General features: G+C 49.4%; 1 protein-coding gene across 1 annotated transcript in view; it reads right to left on the minus strand.

Annotated features, from left to right (window-relative positions):
- The window catches only part of ITGA11 (integrin subunit alpha 11), a 139,680-nt gene that overhangs the window by 12,275 nt on the left and 105,904 nt on the right, over positions 1 to 21,501 (minus strand). Inside the window, exons 13-22 of the mRNA XM_038767246.1 lie at positions 21,195 to 21,335; positions 18,880 to 19,083; positions 16,340 to 16,470; positions 14,359 to 14,525; positions 12,430 to 12,572; positions 11,355 to 11,465; positions 8,973 to 9,058; positions 7,795 to 8,002; positions 3,488 to 3,586; positions 610 to 686 (exon numbers count right to left, since the gene is read on the minus strand). Of these exons, the coding sequence (XP_038623174.1) occupies positions 610 to 686; positions 3,488 to 3,586; positions 7,795 to 8,002; positions 8,973 to 9,058; positions 11,355 to 11,465; positions 12,430 to 12,572; positions 14,359 to 14,525; positions 16,340 to 16,470; positions 18,880 to 19,083; positions 21,195 to 21,335 (1,367 nt within the window). The remainder of the gene's footprint in view (positions 1 to 609; positions 687 to 3,487; positions 3,587 to 7,794; positions 8,003 to 8,972; positions 9,059 to 11,354; positions 11,466 to 12,429; positions 12,573 to 14,358; positions 14,526 to 16,339; positions 16,471 to 18,879; positions 19,084 to 21,194; positions 21,336 to 21,501) is intronic.

Here is a 21,501-nt window from a genome sequence, read left to right on the forward strand (position 1 = left end):
TTTTTATAGATGGCTTCATGGAGGCAACTTCAGGAATAGCTGGAATGGGCAGCGCATATCTTGCCATTTCTCCCCATTGCCTTGAGGGGAATCTGGGAGGTGTAGAAGGGGGGCAACCTACTTAAAAGAAAAAGGGATCATACTTCCCAAGCACTTAATATAGAAAAACATTTTGGGCTAGTGGAGAGAGGCAGGGCCTGGGAGTCTGAAGGAAGTGGGTTTTAATCCCACCTCTGGCAATTGCTTGCTCTGTGACCTTGGGCAAGTCACTTCACTCTCTGGGCCTCAGTTTCCTCGACTGTAAAATGGGGATACCTGTTCTCTCCCAATTTAGGTTGTTGAATGAGGATTAATACCGTGAGCTCCTTGTGGGACATGGGCTGTTTCCAACCTGTTTACGGTATCTACACCAGCACTTAGTGCAGTGCCTGGCCCATGGTAACTGCTTAACAAATACTATAAAAAAACAAAGAAACCCCTGAGGCCTAGAAAGGTTACGTGACCTCCTCAAGTTCACCCAGCAGGCCAGAAGCAATGCTGGGATTGGATCCAAAGCAGCAAACAAGATCAAACCAAAGCCCGGGACAGGCGGAGAGCCATGTCACTGACCTGCCGACGGTAAGGGCGATCTCCATGCTCTGAAGAAAGACAGATTTGCTGAACTCAAAATCCAGGCGGAAAGCCACCTGTGGAGATTAGAACCGAGCAAAGTAAACCTGAGGGGAGCAGTGGCACCAGACAACTGTTCTCCCCGACCACGAGGGGCAGGCAGCAGTTTTCTCCTCCTGCCCCTGGGCCCAAATTAACTCCTTTCCAGCCTCCCCTCCCCCTCCCAACCCCTGGCTGGGCCCAGCCCATAGAAAATTACCTTGGACAATTACTCTCTGCCTCCTACCCCCCAAAGCCTTATTGAAAGCCCATCTCTTCCAGGAGGCTTCCCTAAGCCCTCCTTTCCTCTTCTCCCATTCCCTTCTGCATCACTTTGATTCGCTCCCTTTATTCGTTCCCCCCTCCAAGCCCCACAGCACTTATGTACGTCTGAAATTTTATTTATTTATATTAATATCTATCTCCCCCTCTAGACTATAAGCTTGTTGTAGGCAGGGATATGTCCATTATATTGTTATTGTACTCTCCTAAGTGCTTAGTACATCACTGACTGACTCGGAGAGGAATGGGGATGATTTAGGCAACGTGAAGTGAGAAGTCAGCCGCTCAGCTTGGTTCAACCGTTCCAGAGATCCTAGACTGTAAGCTGTTGGTGGGCAGGGAATGTGTCTGTTTATCGTTATATCATACTTTCTCAAGTGCTTAGTACAGTGCTCAGCATACTGTAAGTGCTCAATAAATACAATTGACTGACAACAGCTCCCAGGCCGGGATTCCATTCTGGGGCCGGCGCAGGAGCTGGGGATTTTGTTTGAAAGAGCCTAGGGAAAAGTGTGGATACAATTCACACCAAGGGGTTCCGGCTTGGGCTCCCCGGGCTGCAACAACAGTGCTCCTCTGGGCATGTGCTGCCAAAGTCGGGTGGGACAGTGCTCAGTGGGTTGGTGGGGGGTCAAGAAGGAGAACAGGGGATCAGTGAGACATTTCTAGGCCCCAGAGCAATGCCCTCCAGCTGTGCACAGCTGATGAGAACAGCATTCTCCATGGGATCTGGTCCTGTCTGGCCTTTCCATTCCCAGATTTTTTTCGCCTTGGCCAGTGGAAGGCTACCTGGTGATCCCGGGATGCACCCCTGGGCCTCAGGTCATGGGAAGGAGTCCGAGGGGGGGTGGGGGTGAGTGGGAGGGAGGATGGGGCGGCCCGGGCAGCCTTGTGGGGGAGTCTCCAGACTGCTCCAAGATGAGTCCTAATCCCAAACACCACCCAGTAATAATAATAATGGTATTTGTTAAGCACTTACTGTGTACCAAGCACTGTTCTTAGCACTGGGGTAGATACAACATTATCAGGTTGTCCCATGTGGGAACATGTGAGCCTTACAGTCTTAATCCCCATTTTACAGATGAGGTAACTTAGGCACAGAGAAGTTGAGTGACTTGCCTAAAGTCACACAGCTGACCAGTGGCAGAGGCAGGATTAGAACCCATGACCTCTGACTCCCAAGCCTGTGCTCTTTCCACTAAGCCAAACCGCTTCTCAGGGAGTACAGATTGCCCCTCTAAACTGTAAGTTCACGTTGGGCAGGGAACCTGTTCAACAGCTCTCCTGTATTGTACTCTACCAAGCGTTCAGTACAGTGCTCTGCCCACAGTAATTGCTCAATAAATCCTATTGATGGATGAATTTCAGGCTACATCACAAATACACTCATAGGCACCTTTCGTTTCTCTTCATTCTGTGACTGTATTTCTTAATCCTTCAACCTGTCCTCCTCACCCCCCAAACACGAAACTTATCCGAAGGCCAAGGGGTTAGTGATTTCTTTTGCAGCTGTTCTGATTTATAAGGTAACTTTACAACTAAAAGAGGCTTTCCTTTTTGTTTTTTTCTATAAAAACCCAAGGACAGAGAGAGGGAAGTCCTGAGTCAGCCTGCAGGGAACATGACAGCTATCTGGCAATGCTCTGGTTTGCTCCCTTTGTGGCCCGAAAGAGTTAAAGCTACTCTCTCAGTGCCTCCACTGCTCCCCTGAAGGAGGGGGTGGTGGTGGTGGGAGTTTGGGCACTGCTGTCTGCTCTCTGCAATTCCTCTCCTGCCTTTTCTCCCCTAGAGATCAACACTCCTCAGCTTTGGCTGCCTTTCATTAGTCCTCACCATGAGAAGCGGCATAGCTTAATGGTTAAAGCATGAGCCTGGGAGTCAGAAGGACCTAGGTTCTAATCCTGACTCTGCCCCTTGTCTGCTATGTGACCTTGGGCAAGTCAGTCAGTCAATTGTATTTATTGTGTGCTTACTGTGTGCAGAGCACTGTACTAAGGGCTTGGGAGAGTAAAATCTAACAATAAACAGACACAGTCCTTGCCGACAATGAGCCACTTCTCTGGGCCTCAGTTCCCTCATCTGTACAATGGGGATTGACTGTGAGTCCCACATGGGGTATGGACTGTGTCTAATCTGATTAAGCTTGTTTCTATCCTGTGCTTAGGGCCTGGCACATAGTAAGCGCTTAACAAATATCATTAAAAAAATGATGGAGAGGAGAGGGCAGGGATGATTGGGTAGATGAGGAAACTGAGGCCAAGAGAGGACATGTGATCTGCCCAAAGTCACACAGTGAGTCATGGCAGAGCCAGAACTAGGTCCCAGGTGGTCTCTGGCTCCCTGCCCCAAGAGCATGCTACATCCTCAGGGGGTCTGGTCAAGTCAGGAGCTGACCAAAGGGGCTTCAGCTGAAATCCTGGGCTCCCCCAGGCCCCTGGGGTTGGAGAAGGCCTTTGTCGATGAGTGAGCCTCCCAGATTCCTCCACCAGCTCCTGAGACTCGCCTACTCAGGCAGCAGGGATGTCTTCCATCTCCCAGCAGCCCTCACTGCACTCACCTTGGCTTTGGCTCTGAAGAATGGGTAGCTGACGTTGCACACTTTTTTGTTGAGCCGCTTCTCCTCAGTTATGCACTCGATGCTCCCATCTGAGTCATCCTGCGTGGGGGGAGGAGGGGCAAACATCACCTTGATGAGAAACTCGCTTCACCTGAGCGAAACTAAAACACTGTGTGGGGCCCTGAGGGGGCCAGGAAAGCCAACGGGGAGCTCTGGAAGGAATTCTGTCAGTCAGTCGTATTTACTGAATGTTTACTGTGTGCTGGAGCACTGTACTAAGTGCTTGGGAGAGTACACTATAACAACACACACAATCCCTACCCACAACGAGCTCACAGTCTAGAGGGGGATCTGATTTCTCTAATTTGGGGTGGGCGCCTGGGTCCCCGGTGGGGTGCTGGCCTATGACAGCTGAAGTTGGAATGGCTTAGTTAATGGAATTTATTAGGCATTCACTATGTGCTAGGCTCTGGAGTAGACACAGGATAATCCCATCGCATACTGTCCCTGTCCCAGTTGTGGCTCCCACTCTAAAAGCCAGGGAGAGCTGGCATCAAGGGCCTATTTTACACAGGAGGCAACTGAGGCCCAGAGAGGTAAGTGGCTTGTCCGAGATCACACAGCCAGCCTGGGGCAGAGCTGAAGTAGAACCCGGGTCTTCTGACTGTAAGCTCGTTGTGGGCAGGGAATATGCTTGCTTATTTTTATATCTTAATAACTCTCTCAAGCGCTTAGTACAGTGCTCTGCACACAGTAAGTGCTCAATAAATACAATTGATTATTTGATTGTGATACCATGCCCTGTGGCCATGCTCCCTTTCCCATCTTAGTTAATAATAGAGAAGCAGCGTGGCTCAAGAGAAGCAGTGTGGCTCAGTGGAAAGAGCCCGGGCTTTGAAGTCAGAGGTCAGGGGTTCAAATCCCGGCTCTGCCAGTTGTCAGCCGTGTGACTTTGGGGAAGTCACTTTACTTCTCTGTGCCTCAGTTACCTCATCTGTAAAATGTGGATTAAGACTGTGAGCCCCCCATGGGACAACCTGATCACCTGCTTGGTAGGGACTGTCTCTATATGTTGCCAACTTGTACTTCCCAAGCGCTTAGTACAGTGCTCTGCACACAGTAAGCACTCAGTAAATACGATTAATTGATTGTACCCTCCCCAGCACTTAGAACAGTGCTTTGCACATAGTAAGTGCTTAACAAATACCATAATAATAATAATAATAATTTTGGTATTTGTTAAGCATTTAGTGTGTGCCAGGCACTGTACTAAACCCAAGAAAATTGGGTTGGACACAGTTGCCGTTTAGCAGGGAGCTGGAGGTAGGAGGCTTGAAGTTGGGCTACCATTTCCCTCCTCTGAGTTGTGGATGGACCAGTGGGATCAGTTCCCACACAAAACTGCAGTTTCAGTGTCTCAACCAGCCCAGCCCGAGGCAAAAGAACCTGGGCATCACTCACGCCCCAGGTCACCCCAGCCCCAAGGACCCCCACCCAGGGAGACATGACTCTCTTCTGAAGAGTCCAGCTCCCCTCCCTGTGGGATCTCCACTAGGCCACATGCCAGGACAGTACAGCGGTGACCTTAGCCAGTCAGTAAATCACATTTATAGAGTGCTTACTGTGTGCACAGCACTGTACTAAACGCTTAGGAGAGGGCGATAGAACAATAAGCAGACACATTCCCTGCCCACAGTAATAATAATTATGGTACTTGTCAAGCACTTACTAGGTGCCAAGCACTGTTCTAGGCACTGGGGTAGATACAAGCAAATCAGGTAGGACACCGTCCCTGTCCCACATGGGGCTCACACTCTTATCCCTATTTTATAGATGAGGTACCTGAGGCGCAGAGAAGTGAAGTGATTTGCCCAATATCACACAGCCGACATGTGGTGGAGCTGGGATTAGAACCCAGGTCCTTCTGACTCCCAGGCCCGTACTTTATCCACTAAGCCTTGCTGCTTCTCAAATGAGCTTACAAACTAGAGGGGGAGCCCTCGAGAGAATGCTGGGATGGGACACCTGGGTCCCCGGAGTCCCTCAGGCCTGGGGCTCCCCGCCCAGTCAGCTCTGGACTTTGTAGGCGGTTTAGCTCCGATCCCCACCCTAGGCCCTGGAGGTGCAGGGAGGGAATGGTGTGCTTTGCTGTCCACTGTCCACTTCCCGGCTCATGGCTACCTCTGCTAGAGTGGGCACAAGCAATGAGGCCAGGGTCTGGGCAACAAGGACTCAGATTATCTGCGGTTCCTGATTCTGCACCCTCCCCTCCTCCTGTGACAGTGGATAATTGAGCCCTGGTGGGTTTCTGGTGATAGGCCAGATGGCTGACGTCTCCCCTTATGATCAGAACTCCCTCAAAGACGGTAATGATCACTGTCCCGGGCCAAGCTACACACCAAACTGGTCACAGTTTGAGACCACGAGGCAACTTAATACAGCGATAAATCTCATGAGCGTTGGACGTGGCGGTAAAGGATGAGCCATCCCTGGCCCAGGAGAGCGGGGGCCGTCTCAGAAGCGGGGGATTCTGGGAGCCCAGGGAATTGACCGCAGTGTTTTCTCTAGGCCCTGCTTGCATTCATTTCGTTCTGGCTCATCCCACAGTCGTCTGTTCCTATGCTGATTTCCAGCCTCCCTTTGGGACAGGGCTGCCTTCCTCCCCTAAGACTGTGGATTCCCACCATTTACCTTGGACAGAGACATGGAAACCTGAAGTGGAGACTCAAATTCGACATGATGTCACTGGGCTGGGGGACAGAGACCCCTGTGGGTTCATTACATTTACTGGGATGCAGGGTTCTGGCTCGGGCTGGGGGTGGCTGGCTGCTGGAGAAGCCTGTGATGCCACCTGTGGTGGGCTGGGCCCACAGTTTAATGCAGTGACATCGTACAGGCCGTTTTTGATCGATTCAAGCCCTTTTTCAGGAAGCTTTTCTGGACCACCTGACCCTAGAGTATTTCTCTGGAGGGACCCCGACCCTCTGAGGAGCAGCATGATCTAGTGGAAAGAGTAAGGGCCTGGGAGTCAGAGGATCTGGATTTTAATCCCGGCTCTGCCATGTGCCTGCTGGGTGACCTTGGGTAAGTCACTTTGCTTCTTCTTGCCTCAGTTACCTCATCTAATAATAATAATAATAATAATTTTGGTATTTGTTAAGCACATACTATGTGCAAAGCACTGTTCTAAGCACTGGGGAGGATACAAGGTGATCGGGTTGTACCATGTGGGGCTCAATCCCCATTTTACAGATGAGGTAACTGAGGCCCAGAGAAGTGAAGTGACTTGCTCAAAGTCACACAGCTGACAAGCGGCGGAGCAGGGATTTGAACCCATGACCTCTGACTCCAAAGCCCATACTCATTCCACTGAGCCATGCTGCTTCTCTAAAATAGAGATTCAGCACCTGTTCTCACTCCTACTTAGTCTGTAAACCCCATGAAGCTTTCAATCTAACGGCCAATTTGTACTTCCCAAGCGCTTAGTACAGTGCTCTGCACACAGTAAGCGCTCAATAAATACGATTGATGATGATGATGATCCTGTGTCTCACTCTGTAGTACTCTGCAAACATTTAGTTCAGTGCTTCTCATGGGAGAGGACAATACAATAGAGTTGGTAGATATGCTCCCTGCCCTTAAGGAGCTTATAAACTAGTGATCATATGTTTCACTCTGTCAGATGTTTAATTCAGTGCTTTACACTGGATAAATGCTCAATCAGTGGTGTTTATTGAGCACTGAATGTGTGCAGAGCACTGTACGTTAAGCACCTGGGAGCGGACAATAACATAGAGTTGGTAGACACACTCTCTGCCCTCAAGGAGCTCACAGTTTCACAGGGGTGGCAAGATGCTTAATACCACCGATGATAATGAGTACTACATGGAGGACTTCCTGAAGTATTTGCCCTCCACATCGATGAGAAGCAGCATGGCCTAGCAGATAGAGCCCGGGCTTGGGAGTCAGAAGGAGCTGAATTCTAATTCCGGCTCCGCCACTCGTCTGCTATGTGACCTTGAGCAAGTCACTTCACTTTTCTGTGCCCCAGTTACCTCCTCTGTAAATGGGGATTAAGACTTTGAGCCCCATCATGGACATGAACTGTGTCCAATCTGATTACTTCGTATCTACCCCAGTGGTTAGAATGGTGCCCGGCACTTAGTAAGTGCTTAACAAATGCCTTTAAAAATAAAGATTTCAGGAAAAGAATTGCACTGAGTTGGAAGTGTCCAGAGCCGGGATGTGCCTATGGGCAGAGATCCCTATCCTGTCCCTCAAACCCAGGATGGCTCGAATCCCCTTACCTTCTGAATCAAGCTAGCAAACTGGAGGTTTTGCGAATGGGAAATGTTGAGCAGTGTGTTGTAGGCATTCTCCCCCCGGTTCTCCAGGGTAGCCTCCAGGGCCACCCTCCGCCGAGAGCTCTCGATGATAAAGACGGAGGAGTCGAAAGACATCTTGTAGGTGGAGCAGTCGGAGGGTGGCTTCCTCAGGACTCTTTGGCAGTAATCCCTGTGGAGAAAGCGGAGCCCGAGAGCCTCTGAGCGGTGAGCCCGCTGCTGGAGGGCAACTCAATGGAAGATAATTGTGATGCTTGCTACGGGACAAGCGTGGAGGTAGATACAAGTATTTGCTGAGGATTACACGGCAGGCAAGTGGCAGAGTGGGGACTAGAGCCTAGGTCTTTCTGACTCCCAGATCCATGCTCTATCATTAGGCCAAACTGCCTTCCTCTGGTTATGTCACCAAACCATACACTGAACACTTAGAGATGAGAGAGGACGTGCTGGAAGTAGCAACCTCGGCCTCAGTCCGACTTGTGTGTGTTGCTTCCTCTGTGGCAGATAATTTTGTGTGTGTGAGTGTGTGTGTGTTGTGACTTGGTGTGTATTTATGAGTGTTGTGACCGTGGGTGTGCATATGTGTGAGTGTGTTTTACCTTGGGCTAGTCACTTAATTTCTCACGCTTCAGTTCCCTCATCTGTTAAATGGGGATTAAGACTGTGAACCCCATCTGGGACTGGGACTGTGTCCAACGGGATTACCTCGTATCTACCCCAACGCTTAGAGCAGTGCTTAGCAGATAGTGAGCGCTTAACAAATATCACAATTATTATTATTATTGCAAGTATTGTGACTGTGTTTGTGTGTGCGATTGTCAGTGTTGTGCCTGCATGTGCATACCTGTGATTGTGAGTGTTGTGTCTTTGTGTGTGTGTACGTGTGATGAGTCTTGTGCCTTTGTGTGTGTTTGTATGAGTTGTGACTTTTCTGAGTGTGTGTGTGTGTGTGTGATTGTGAGTGTGTGTGTGATGCACATCTAGCTCTTTTCATCTTCCATTCCTCTCTGCAGTGGGAGGACATTTGGTTTAGTCCAGCTGAGAAGGGGGAGGGGAAAGAAGGGAGAGGGCTACTAGCTGACCTGGGGGAGTCAGATTGCTTGTGAAGAGGGGGTAGGGAGTAACTGCCCAGAGCTACTCACATGGCACTGGGGATGTTGTTCCTAACGTCCAGCACTAGGTCGGGGACGCAGTGCTCATCCTCGTTGCAGCCATTCCAGAAGGGCACCTGGGCCGGGAGAAGGGAGCCCAGTTGGAGACCCTCTGCAGGCACGGATCATGGGTGGGCCCTGGACACGCACTTCCAAGCCCCAAGTCCCGGAAATGCAGCCCGGTCACACCTGGACAAACCTGGACACAACTGCCTCCATTCTCCTTCAGGAGAGAGTGGGCTCCTCCACCCGCCCACTTCTGAACCCTGCTCAGACAGGCTTCATGGGCTGGCAGAGGCCCAGGACCAGGGTCAAAAAGCAATTGGGCAGTAGGCCCTAAAAACTCTAATGGATTTGATCTCTTTTTTAAAAATCTAGTTTCCTTGGGATGGATGGATGTGAATGTGTGCTTGTGAGTGTAAGATAGGCAGAGAGAGAAGAGGGTGAGTAGAGCCTAATGGGGTCTTCTGCAGGGGCTACTGGGTTGCTCTGAGCAGGGAGTTGGAAAGTTGGGTGGGGGAGGGGTTACCCACTGTTCTCTTAAAATCCCCAACACCCCTTTACTGACTCAGAAGTAACAGGCATAACTTTTCATCATCTACATAACACCAATAACCCAACGGCATCATAAGGGCTCACAGAAAGGTTCTATCAGAAAGTCCCCAGAACCTCGAACGGGTTGTCGTTGATCCCTGACCTTCTCCCACCCACCCCTTGCTCAGGGCTTCCACGTTCCCCTCCCAGAAACTTGTGAACACAGGCACCATTTTTGAGCAGTGGAACTTGGTGGCAGGATCAAGGAAAGGGGAGGGTGGGTGTTTAAGATAAACACTCCTGACAAAGACCTCCAGTAACCTGTCTGCACTGGCTAGGGGGTGGACCAGTTGAAAATCAGACAGCACAGAATAAGACTGGGTAAACGACCCCTTTAGAGGGGATTAGTGAGGCACTGCCTAGCCTAGTAGAAACAGTAGAGGAACGGCAGTGAGAATCAATCAATAGTATTTACTGTGCACTTAGAGCACTGCACTAAGCACTTGGGAGAGCACAATATAACAATTTAACAGACACATTCCCTTCCCACAATGAACTATGGCCTAATGGATAAAGTACCAGCTTGGGAGTCAGAAGGACCTGGATTCTAGTCCTGGCTCCACCACTTGTCTGCTGTGTAACCTTGGGCAAATCACTTAACTTCTCAGTGCCTCAGTTCCCCCTGTACAAATGGGGAAGACTGTGAGCCCCATATGGGACATGGACTATGTCCAACCTGATTAGCTTGTATCAACCCCAGTGCATAGATCAGTGCCTGTCACACAGAAAGCGCTTAACAAATACCGCACACAAAAATAAGGTTCTAATTCTTTCTCTGCCACTAACCTGCTGGGCAACTTGGGGCAAGTCACTCAACTACTCTGTGTCTCAGTTTCCTCATCTGTAAAATAGCTCTCTCTCTCCCACTTAGACTGTGAGTCCCATGTAGGACAGGGGCTACTGTGTGATCTGATTAAATCGTATCTATCCCAGTGCTTAGCATAATATCTGGCACATAGTAAGTGCTTAACAAATGCCACAATTATTATTATCTTTATTGTCACTGGGAAATACAGGAGGAGCCAAAGCAGATGTCGTGAGTTGGGGAACGAGCTTGGAGACGGAAAGGCTTTGGAACTTCCTGCTAACCTGGGTGCCAGCGCCCGATAAAGGCAGCTCCTGGTTCGAAGTGAGTCAGAGGGGAGACCAGGCCATCACTGCTAGGCTGGCACCGACATATGGATCATCTGTGTCTCCTCATCATTGGCTTTAAAGGCTCAGTCACCTTCTCCTCCTACCTCTCCTACCTACCTCACCACACTACTCTCCTACTACAATCCAGCCAGCAAAATTCATTCCTCTAATGCCAATTTTCTCACGGTACCTCGATCTCGTCTCTCTCACCTCTGACCTCTTACCTTTGTTCTGCCTCTGGCCTGGAACCCCTTCCCTTCTCATATCTGACAAATATTCTCCCCATCTTCAAAGCCTTATTGAAGGCCCATCTCCTCCAAGAGGCCTTCCCTGACTAAGCCCTCTTTTCCTTTTTGTCAACCACCTTCTGCGTTACCCTAACTTGCTCCCTCTGTTCAACCCCCTTCCAGCCTCACCACACTTGTACGTATGTGTCATTTATTTATTCTTACTGGTGCCTGTCTCCCCCTCTAGACTGTAAGCTCATTGTGAGCGTGGAATGTGTCTAATATATTGTTCTATTGTCCTCTCCCACTCAATCGATAAAACTGACTGAATGACTGACTGTTACTAATGCTCTGTCCCGGGACATTCCCAGAACAGGGGCTGGGTGGAGTTTGGAGGGAATACTGGGATATGACGTACGGAAACCCTGAGGGAGGTTGGCCAGCCATCTTCAAGCATGGGCCCATGGTCCTGTCCATCCAGGCCGTACTCAACCGAAAATGCCACCGGCTTCACGTAGTCGGCCGTGTCCTGAGGGGAGAGGAATGAAGAACAACAGCGAGGAATGAAGAACAGTGTCTCCTCCACAGCGACAACTGCCGAGCCAGCTGACCACCGCCCCCTATTCACTCTGAGCCCCATGTAGAACATGGTCTGTGTCCAACCCGATTAGCTTTTATCTACTCCAGTGCTTAATACAGTGCCTGGCACATAGTATGCAGTTAACAAACATCACAAAAAAACAACAAAAACTAAGTTGAGGATAAAGTGCACAGTAAGCGCTTGAATACCACGAAAGTCATTATTAAGTGGTAAGAGGGAGAAACAGAAGTGCTGAGGGGGGCTGTTGGAGGTATGCACTGAGCACTAACTGTGCACAGAGCACTGTACTAAATGCTTGGGAGAGGAAAATTGAGGAAGTAGATTGGGGAAAGAGCTTAACTAGGGAAGGCCTCCTGGAGGAGGTGGGATTTCAGGAGGGCCCAGAGGATGGGAGGAGCTGTAGTCTGGCAGATTTGAGGGGAGAGGGCATTGTAGACTGCCAAAGGAGGTCTGCACATAAGGAGACCCCTAGGCTTCTGCCCAGTCCAGCTCTGACCAGAGCCGTTAACATCCTGGGAGTAGGAAGAACCTGGGTTCTAATGCTGGCTGTTACACTTATCTGCTCTGTGGCCTTGGGCACGTCACTTCATTTCTCTGGACCTCAATTACCTCATCTGTCAAATGAGGAATTAATACCTGTTCTTCCCATTACAAGACTGTGAGCCCCTTGTCCAACCTGATAATCTTGTATCTACCCCAGAGCTTAGTACAGTGCCTGGCACATAGTAAGTGCTTAAAAAAACAAAATGAAACAAAACAGCTTCCTCCTGGGGATGCCATTCCTCAGGACTGGATTGGGTTTGGTCATGTATCCCTGCAGGCCAATGGGTGGATGGGAATCAACAGACCAATCGGTGTCTGGCAGCCAGTGGACACTCCCAGCCCTGCTTACCAGGACATGGAAGTCCATCTGGTCGCAGTGCTCCTGGCTGGCGGTCAGCAGCACGGCCCTCTGCATGAACTTGTCTGCACTCCCGTCCAGGTGGGCCCGCGGGGTGTACCGCCGCTCATCAATGGTGGCATTGTACCTCAGGCCTGCAGGAAGAACAGGGGGACGAGGGGCCGGGGAGGCTTTCTCAGCAAGGCCAGAGCCCGATACCATCCAACCCCATGGGGTGGGTGACTGTAAGAGAGGGCAGGCCAAACTAACCTCAGTGTCCTATCTGGGGAGAAGGGAGACCCTTTGAAAAACAAGTCAGGACCTGTGGCTGGGGGGAGGGGGTGCCTACTGGGAGTTCAGCTGAGGGAAACTGAGGCTTGTCTGCAGTACCCTCTCCCAGAAACCCGCAGTCCCCACCTCTGGCTGGCTTGGGGACTGCCCTCCCCTTCCCCCATTCTCACAGAGGTTTCTATCCAAGGTTTCTCCACCAGCCAGGATTCCCTGACATCTCTGCTAAAAAGCGTAAGATCTCAGTGGGCAGGGAAAAACCCAGGGGTTGCTCCCTAAGGCCACTGCCACCCTTGGAGAAGCAGTGTGGCCTAGGGGAAAGAGCATGGGCCTGGGAATCAGAGGACCTGAGTTCTAATCCTTACTCCTCCTGCCGTGTGACCGTGTGCAAGTCTTTTAACTTCTCAGGACCTCAGTTTCTTCTTCTGTCATATGGGGGTTCAAAACCTGTTCTCCCTCCTACTTGGACCATGAGCCCGATGGGGGACAGGGATTTTGTCGGATCTAAATGTGTCTGCTTATTATTATATTTTACTCTCCCAAGTGCTTAGTACAGTGCTCTACACACAGTAAGCACTCAATAAATACGATTGAATGAGTGTGATTTTCTTGTATCTATCGCAGGTGTGCTATACTAAGTTCTTAACAAATACTATTATTATTATTGTTATTATTTCTGTTCTCCTATTATAACCAAGCTCACACTCTTCACTCCCCTAATGCCGCTGTGCCTCGATCTCATCTATCTCACCGCCGACCTCTCTCCCACGTTCTGCCTCAGGCCTGGAACGCTCTCCCTCTTCATACTTGACATATATTACTCTCCACCTTCAAAGCCATACTGAAGGCACATCTCCTCCAAGAGGCCTTCCATGATTAAGCCCACCTTTCCTCTTCTCCCCCTACTTTCTGTCACCATGCTTTGCTCCCTTTATTCACCTCTCCCTCAGCCCCACAGCACTCATGAACATATCCATAATTTATTTATTTTTTATTAATGCCTGTCTCCCACTCTAGACTGTGAGCTCACTGTGAGCGGGGGACATGTGTACCAAGTCTGTTATATTGGACTCTCCCAAGTGCTTAGTACAGTGCTCTGCACACAGTAAGCACTCAATAAGCATGATCAATTGATTATTAATATTACTATTATTGTTACTTGAGAGAGGCAGCAAACCCTCTGCAAGTTACTGAGAACTAAACCCAGTTTCTGCCCCCCTACTTTGGCCTTCCCCTTTCTGCTCTGTTCTTCAGGGTGAGGCTGAAGTGGAACTCAGGCTTCCTTTTACCAGAACCATGAGACAGAGAGCTGTCCCAGGCGGGAGACAGAGAGGGAGCATGGGAATGAATGCTTAGTAAGGGCTCTGCACTCAAACACTCAATCAATAGTCAGTCAGTTGTATTCATTGGGCCCTTAGTGTGTGCAGAGTATAATATAACAATAAACACACATTCCCCACACACAGTGAGCTTTCAGGCTAGAGGGGGAGACAGGCATTAATATAAGTAAATAAATGAATACCATCGGTAGATCGATGAGGAGGGGCCATTTTTGCTCCTCATCATCCATCATTCATTCTCTGGGTGGCACATGTCCCCAACTCCCCAGCCCCTTGGAGCATGAGGCCCCGGGAGGACAGCCCCCAAACTCACCTACAGTGGCGGCCTGGAAAGAGGGTGCCAGAAAGAGCGGGGTGAAGCAGAGGAAGGCTGACAGGCAGGCCGCATCTTTCCCATTGCGCTTGCAATCCTTGTTGAAGATGTTGATCTTGGAGGGTTCGAAGCGGATGCTGGCATTGATTCTCACCACGCTGCGGGTCCTGAGGAGAGAGGGCCATCCGCATTCAGGCCCCGAGCCCAGACCCCCGGGACTTCTCCACTGGCGTGGATCAGGGTAATGGGGGGACCAGCCTGGGGCTTGCGGGTGTAATGCTTCAAAAACACTTTCATTTTTGGCACTGGTCTCCAAACTTCCCGAAGGCCCCCAGCCCTGTGGCCTCTGCCCTTCCTCCCACCTCTTTTTTTTTTTTGGGTGTGGTATTTGTTAAGCACTTGGAGAAGCAACGTGGCATAGTGGATAGAGCATGGGCCTGGGAGTCAGAAGGTCATGGGTCCTAATCCCAGCTCCACCACTTTTTTTTTTTTTGATGGCATTTGTTAAGTGCTTACTATGTGCAGAGCACTGTTCTAAGCGCTGGGGGGGATACATGGTTATCAAATTGTCCCACGTGGGGCTCACAGTCTTAATCCCCATTTTACAGATGAGGTAACTGAGGCTCGGAGAAGTTAAGTGACTTGCCCAAGGTCACCCAGCAGACATGTGGCAGAGTCGGGATTCGAACCCATGACTTCTGACTCCAAAGCCCGTGCTTTTTCCACTGAGCCATGCTGCTTCCCCAAGCTTCCCCAAGCTTTCCCCAGTGCTTTGCACACTTGTCTGCTGTATATCCTTGGGAGAGTGACTTCACTTCTCTGTGCCTCATTTACCTCACCTGTAAAATGGGTATTGCGACTGTGAGCCCCACTTGGGACAGGGACTATGTCCAATCCTATTTGCTTGTATCCACCCCAGCACTTAGTACAATGCCTGACATACAGTAAGTGCTTAACAAATGCCAGAATTATTATTACAAACAAATAAATATCTCTGGAAATGCAAAGGGGGTCCTGGTGAGATTATTGGACCTGGGGAGGGCTTGGAGAATGCTCCTGGAGAAGGAGGGGTGATTTCAGGAGGGCGTGGAAGATTGTAGGGACAAGGTTTGAGAAGCAGTGTGGCATAGTGGATAGAGCAAGGGTCTGGGAGTCAGAAGGTCATGGGTTTTAATCCTGGGTCCGCCACTTGTCTGCTGTGTGACTTTGGGCAAATCACTTCACTTCTCTGGGCCTTAGTTACCCTATTGGTAAAATGGGGATTGAGACAGTGAGCCCTACATGGGACAGGGACCGTGTCCAACCCCAGTGGATACAGTGCCTGGCACATAGTAAGCGCTTAACAAACACCGTAATTATTAATTATTACTGTTAAGGTTTAATGATTTGGAAGAGGGAGGAAGGCAGCGGGAAGCATGTAAGGAGTCAGAGATGGGGGCATTGAGAGCAAGGAACAGCTGTGCTAGCACATAAATACTATTGATTGACCGAGGAAGGAAAGAATGTGGAAGGAACAAAGGCAGTGGAGGAGCAGGACTCATGGAAGAGGGAAGAGTTTGGAGGCAGAGAGAGAGGCTGTGCAGTGATCCTCTAGACTGCTGGATAGGGAATGTGTTTGGGTTTTTTTTATATAGTATTTGTTAAGCGCTTACTATGTGGCAAACTCTGTCTGACACAGTGTCTACCAATTCTCCCAAGTGCTTAGTACAGTGCTTTGCACATGGTAAGCGCTCAATAAATACCACTGATTGACTAGTCCAGCCAAAAGAATTTGAATCCGGGTAATGGGCATCTGGGAAATATCGTGGAGGATGGAGGGACAGATCTGGTGTGGGAGTTGAGAGAGAGGAGTGAAAGAAGGACAGTGAGGTTGTGATCTTCCAGGGCAGGGGCGTTACCCATGATGGGGAAGTCAGGAGGAAGAGAAGGGGAGGAGGGTGGGAAGACAAGGGGTTCAGGAGCCAAGAAAAGTGGAACAGACCATAATAACACAGCACTACCGAGCGATCCGACTGCCAGGTCGACCAAGCCATCTTCATTCAGGTCCAGCTGCCCGTGGATGCTGCAGCCAAAATAACGGAGCCCCAGGGCCAGGGACGAAGCCGCGATTCTCTAGAAGGGGCAGAGAGAAAGCGGGGCTCATTTCTGGCTGGTGGGATGCTGGCTCAGACCCGGGCACACTGTGGAGGGTGGATCTGAGCTGCTCATTCCACAGTTTTGAGGCTCTCCCCCACAACCATCTGCTCCACAAGCAGATTGGGGCTCAGTCTGCCCACCCAACTCTGTTCCCCTGCCCCCAAAATGTTCACAGTTCCTCTCCTTCAACTCCAGGACCTGGAAAATTCAAGAGGTCCTTTCCTTCCGTCTGGGCAGCAGGCACAGCCCAGAGCTCACAAGCGTCTGTCGCTTGGGAGCCAACAGCTTTCCTCCTGGTCCTTGGGGAGCAGGAAGCAGCATTGTCTAGTGGTTAGAGCTCGGGCCTGGGAGTAAGGAGGACCTGGGTTCTCTCCCCGACTCCTCCACCTTTCTGCTGCGTGACCTTGGGAAGTCATTTCACATATCTGTGCCTCGGTTCCCACATCTGGAAAATGGGGATTAAGACTGTGAGCCCCATGTGGGACACAGACTGTGTCCAATCTGATTCATTTGTATCTGTGCTTAGTACAGGGCCTAGCACATATTAAGTGCTTAACAAATACCATAAAAAAAAAGCAAATGGCAGAGGGAGGACTGGGTGGATGGAAGTGGCTGAGCACTTTTTGAGGGGTCCCCAAGCTGGCGATTCAGCTTTGGGTTTGGGGGGTGTTGGATGCTTTCTCCGTCAAGCGATTCATCAAGGGTCTGAATTTTCCACCGCATCCTGGGATGGCTTGGGTGAACTTCTCCGGGAGGCCCACCCTTTCTTGTCCCGACTTTTGGCCGACGACTCCATCACTCTCTTTTCAGGGGAGAGGCAGAGATGGGCCAAGCAGGGATGGAATTTGCCTTTCACCTGCTGCCCCTTGGCTTTTCCTTGTCCTCGCTTATCCCTGATGCTTTTTTCCCCCACAAGAAAAGATCTGGGTTTTCTATCTCAGTGGGGAACAGAGAAGCAGCACGGCCTAGTGGATAGAGCCCGGGCCTGGAGTCAGAAGGACCCGGGTTCTAATCCCTGTTCCACCACTTGTCTGCTGTGTAACCTTGGGCAAGTCATTTCTCTTCTCTGGGCCTCAGTTCCCTCATCTGTAAAATGGGGATTAAGACTGTGAGCCCCACGTGGGACAACCAGATCACCTTGTATCCTCCCCAGCACATGGAACAGTGCTTTGCATGTCGTAAGCGCTTAACAAATGCCATCATTATTTATTTATTTATTTATTTATTTATTATTTATCCCAGACCTGCAAGGACCATCGGAGGTCTGAGACAAGCTGGAACAAGCTCGTTCCCAGAGATTCCTGGTTCTCCGGCTCCTCCCCAACCTGCGTGTACATTGCCCATCATTACTTCTCTGCATCTTTGGGAAGGAATGTGGTCTCGTGGAAAGAGCCCGGGCCTGAGAGTCAGAGGACCTGGGTTCTAATCCCAGCGCCTCCAGTTTTCTGCTGTGTGGCAAGCCACTTCATTTCCCTCATCCTCAGTTTCCTCATCTGTAAAATGGGGATTGAATCCTACTTCCTCCCTTAGAGTCTGAGCCCCATATGAGATAGGGGCTATGTCCTACTTGGTTAACTTGTATCTACCTCAGCACTTAGTACAGTGCCTGGCACATAGTAAGGGCTTAACAAGTATTATTATTATTATTTTTATCCTTCAAAATTAAAGTACAAACGAACCCTCCTAGATATGGCCTCCACCACATGATTTGAAGATATCCCCCAGCCTGGTGTCAGCATCTTTTTTTAAATAGTATTTGTAATAATAATAGTATTTGTCCCATGTGTGGCTCCTGATCTTAATCCCCATTTTACAGATGAGGTAACTGAGGCCTAGAGAAGTGGAGTGACTTGCCTAAGGTCACACAACAGACAAGTGGCAGAGCCAGAATTAGAACCTAGGTCCTTCTGACTCCCGGGCCCGTGCTCTATCCCTCAGGTCAAGCTGCTTCTCAGTTGGTGCCCAGGCTCTTATTAAGAAGTGGTACTCCATTTTTAATGCTCAGTAATGTTTATTCCTTCAAGAGGGAAGAAAAAGACTCATGCAAATAGACACTAGTCCAGGTAAAGCTACAATTTTTGCTGGGGAGACTAAGAGAGTGTTGGCCTGTGTGCTTTTCACTCAGTAAGCGCTCAATAATACGATTGATTGAATGAATGAATGAATGAATGAATATTCATCCTCCCAGCCCCACAGCATTTATGTCCATATCTGTAATTTATTTATATCAATGTCTCTCTCCCCATCTAGATTGTAAGCTCACTGTGGGCAGGGAATGTGTCTTTTCACTGTTATATTGTACTCCTCCAAGCATTTTGTCCAGTGCTCTGCACCTGTGGGCAGAGTGTTCAATAAATACAACTGACTGAATGAATGAATGAATACCTGTTTGGGGTTCTTCAGGAGGTTCCCTCTCAAGCCGTGGAAGATGTAGATGACTCCCTGATGGTCGTCTTCCAGGGGTGAGCCCACCACCACGTCATTGTAGGAGTCCTGATTTAGGTCCCGGACAGATGAGATGGAAGAGCCAAAGCGAGCATTCTGGTAATTGTTCCCATCCTGGAGCGCCCCATCGAAAACAAACTGGCTCTTTGGGAAGAAACAAGGAGAAATCATCAGTAAGCGCCCATCGGAGGCCTTGAGGAAAGGGCTTGTGACGGCCAGCCAGGCCTTAGGTCCTAACAAGACCGGCTGCAGCAGGTTGCCAGGCTCTGACTATGGAGACCAGAGAGACATGGGCCACGATGATGGATACAGTGGTGGCCATGGATTATGTTCTCTGGGAAGGCTTTATTTTGCTACCCTGGCAGGTAGGACAAATCCCGGATCTGCCATTTAATAATGATGGTATCTGTTAGCCCTTACTACGTGCCAGGCACTTTGGGGGTTGAGTGACCTTGGGTAAGTCACTTTGCCTTTCTGGGCCTCAGTTTCCTCTCCTGTAAAATGAGGATAAAATACCAGGTCTCCCTGGTGGGATGGGGACTGTGTCTATATCCCACTGTTATTACAGTGCTTGGCATGTAGTAAATGCTGGATAAATACCATCAGTAAAGTTCTGCGGGCCCCAGAACCGAGTTCCTATGAGCCACTCCTACCACCATGGTTCTTTTGCTACATCAATCAATCATTAGTATTTATTGAGAGCTTACTGTGTTCAGGGCACTGTACTAAGCGCTTGGGACAGTACGACAAAATCCCTCATTCCTCTCTTTAAAGGTCCTCCATTGCCAATCAGAAGAAAATACATTTCTAGAAGACAGTTGGAGCATTAGAGTAACTCAGAGCTACCGTTTTGGACTCTGAAATTTTGTTTTCCAGTTGCTTTTTCTTGAGAGACATAATTAGGAAAAGAACGTGATAATGAAGACAAAAGTGATGTGGGGGAGTTGCTTCCTTAGGTGCTATCTTGTTGCTCAGCCTGGGTTCTAATCCTAGCTATGCCATTTGCCTGCTGTATGACTTTGGGTAAGTCACTAAACTTCTCTGTGCATCAGTTTCATCAATTGTTAAATGGGGATTCAGTACTTGCTCTCCTTCCTACTTAGATCATGAGCTCCATGTAGGAAAGGGACTGTGTCCAACCTGATGATCTTATATCTATTCCAGAGCTTAGTACAGTGCCTGGCACATAATAAGCACTTAACAAATACCATAAAAAAGTCCTTTAGCACCCAGTAGAATGCTTTGCACAGAGTAGTTGCTTAATAAATGCGATTGTTTTTACTGCTCTTGGGCTAGAGAGCCAGGAGGAGGTGTGCATTCTCCCAATGCAGCTGCTCTTTGTAGCACCGTCAAGAGAGGCCAGTCAGAATCAGAGATAACGAGGGTGCCACCTGAGGCCCACTTGTATTCAGCCATCTCTAAATTAGTGGGGATATAAAAATAATAATAATAATGGCATTTATTAAGCGTTTACTATGTGCAAAGCACTGTTCTCAGGGGAGGTTACAAGGTGATCAGGTCCCCATTTTGAGGTAACTGAGGCCCAGAGAAGTTGTGACTTGCCCAAAGTCACACAGCTGACAATTGGTGGAGCCGGAATTTGAACCCATGACCTCTGACTCAAGTCCATGCTCTTTCCACTGAGCCACACTGGGACATGACTTGACATGGGGTTGGGAGCCAGGGGACCCTGGAATATAGTCCCAGGTTCCAGGGTGACCTTGAGCAAGTCAATTGACCTCTCTCAGCCTCCATTTCCTCATCTGCAGAGTGATGTTAAGGTACCTGCTCTCCCTCCCTCTTTGACCAGGAGCCCCATGTGGGACAAGGGATGTGTCCAAATTGATGATCTTGTATCTACCCCAAGGCTAAGTGCAGTGCTTGGCTCTTAGTAAGTTCTCAATAAATTCCATAACTAACTAGAAAAGCTGCTATTATGCCACTTCTCTCATGGATAAGATGGGATATGGAGAAGATACCTCTAGACTGTAAGCCTGTTGAGGGCAGGTAACATGTCTACCAGCTCTGTTATATTGTACTCTCCCAAGCGCTTAGTACTGTGCTCTGCACACAGTAAGTGCTCAGTAAATGATTGATTGATTAAAGGGGTGTTGGCAAATCAGGAGCAAAGGGATGTAAGTAAATTTACTTCCTGATTCCAAGTCCTGGACCCCCACCTGTCTAGATGGCTATTCCGGCCTGAACAGGAGCTCTGCTTCGCTTGCCCTGATCCACACTGTAAGCATATATATTACCTGTCTTAAAACATAGACATACACTTTCCCTCTTTCTCGGCCTTCGCTGAAGAACATCGGTGCCCCAACAAGCAGAATGTCTGTCACTCCATCGCCGTTCACGTCTACGGAGTTGATCTCACTCCCGTAGTATGAGCCAATCTGAAACATACAAGGTGTGGGGTAAGGATGGTAGGGAGGGGAGTTGAAACCCTCTCTTTGCCGAGGGCTGGTAAAAGTTTTGGCCTGATGGGTAGCAATTAGGGCAGTCTCTGATGGACTTCATGGACACTGGAAAGTAAGTTCATTAAGGACAGGGAATGTGTAT

The sequence above is a fragment of the Tachyglossus aculeatus genome, chromosome 26 (genome assembly GCF_015852505.1).
Source record: "Tachyglossus aculeatus isolate mTacAcu1 chromosome 26, mTacAcu1.pri, whole genome shotgun sequence".
Lineage (NCBI taxonomy): Eukaryota > Metazoa > Chordata > Mammalia > Monotremata > Tachyglossidae > Tachyglossus > Tachyglossus aculeatus.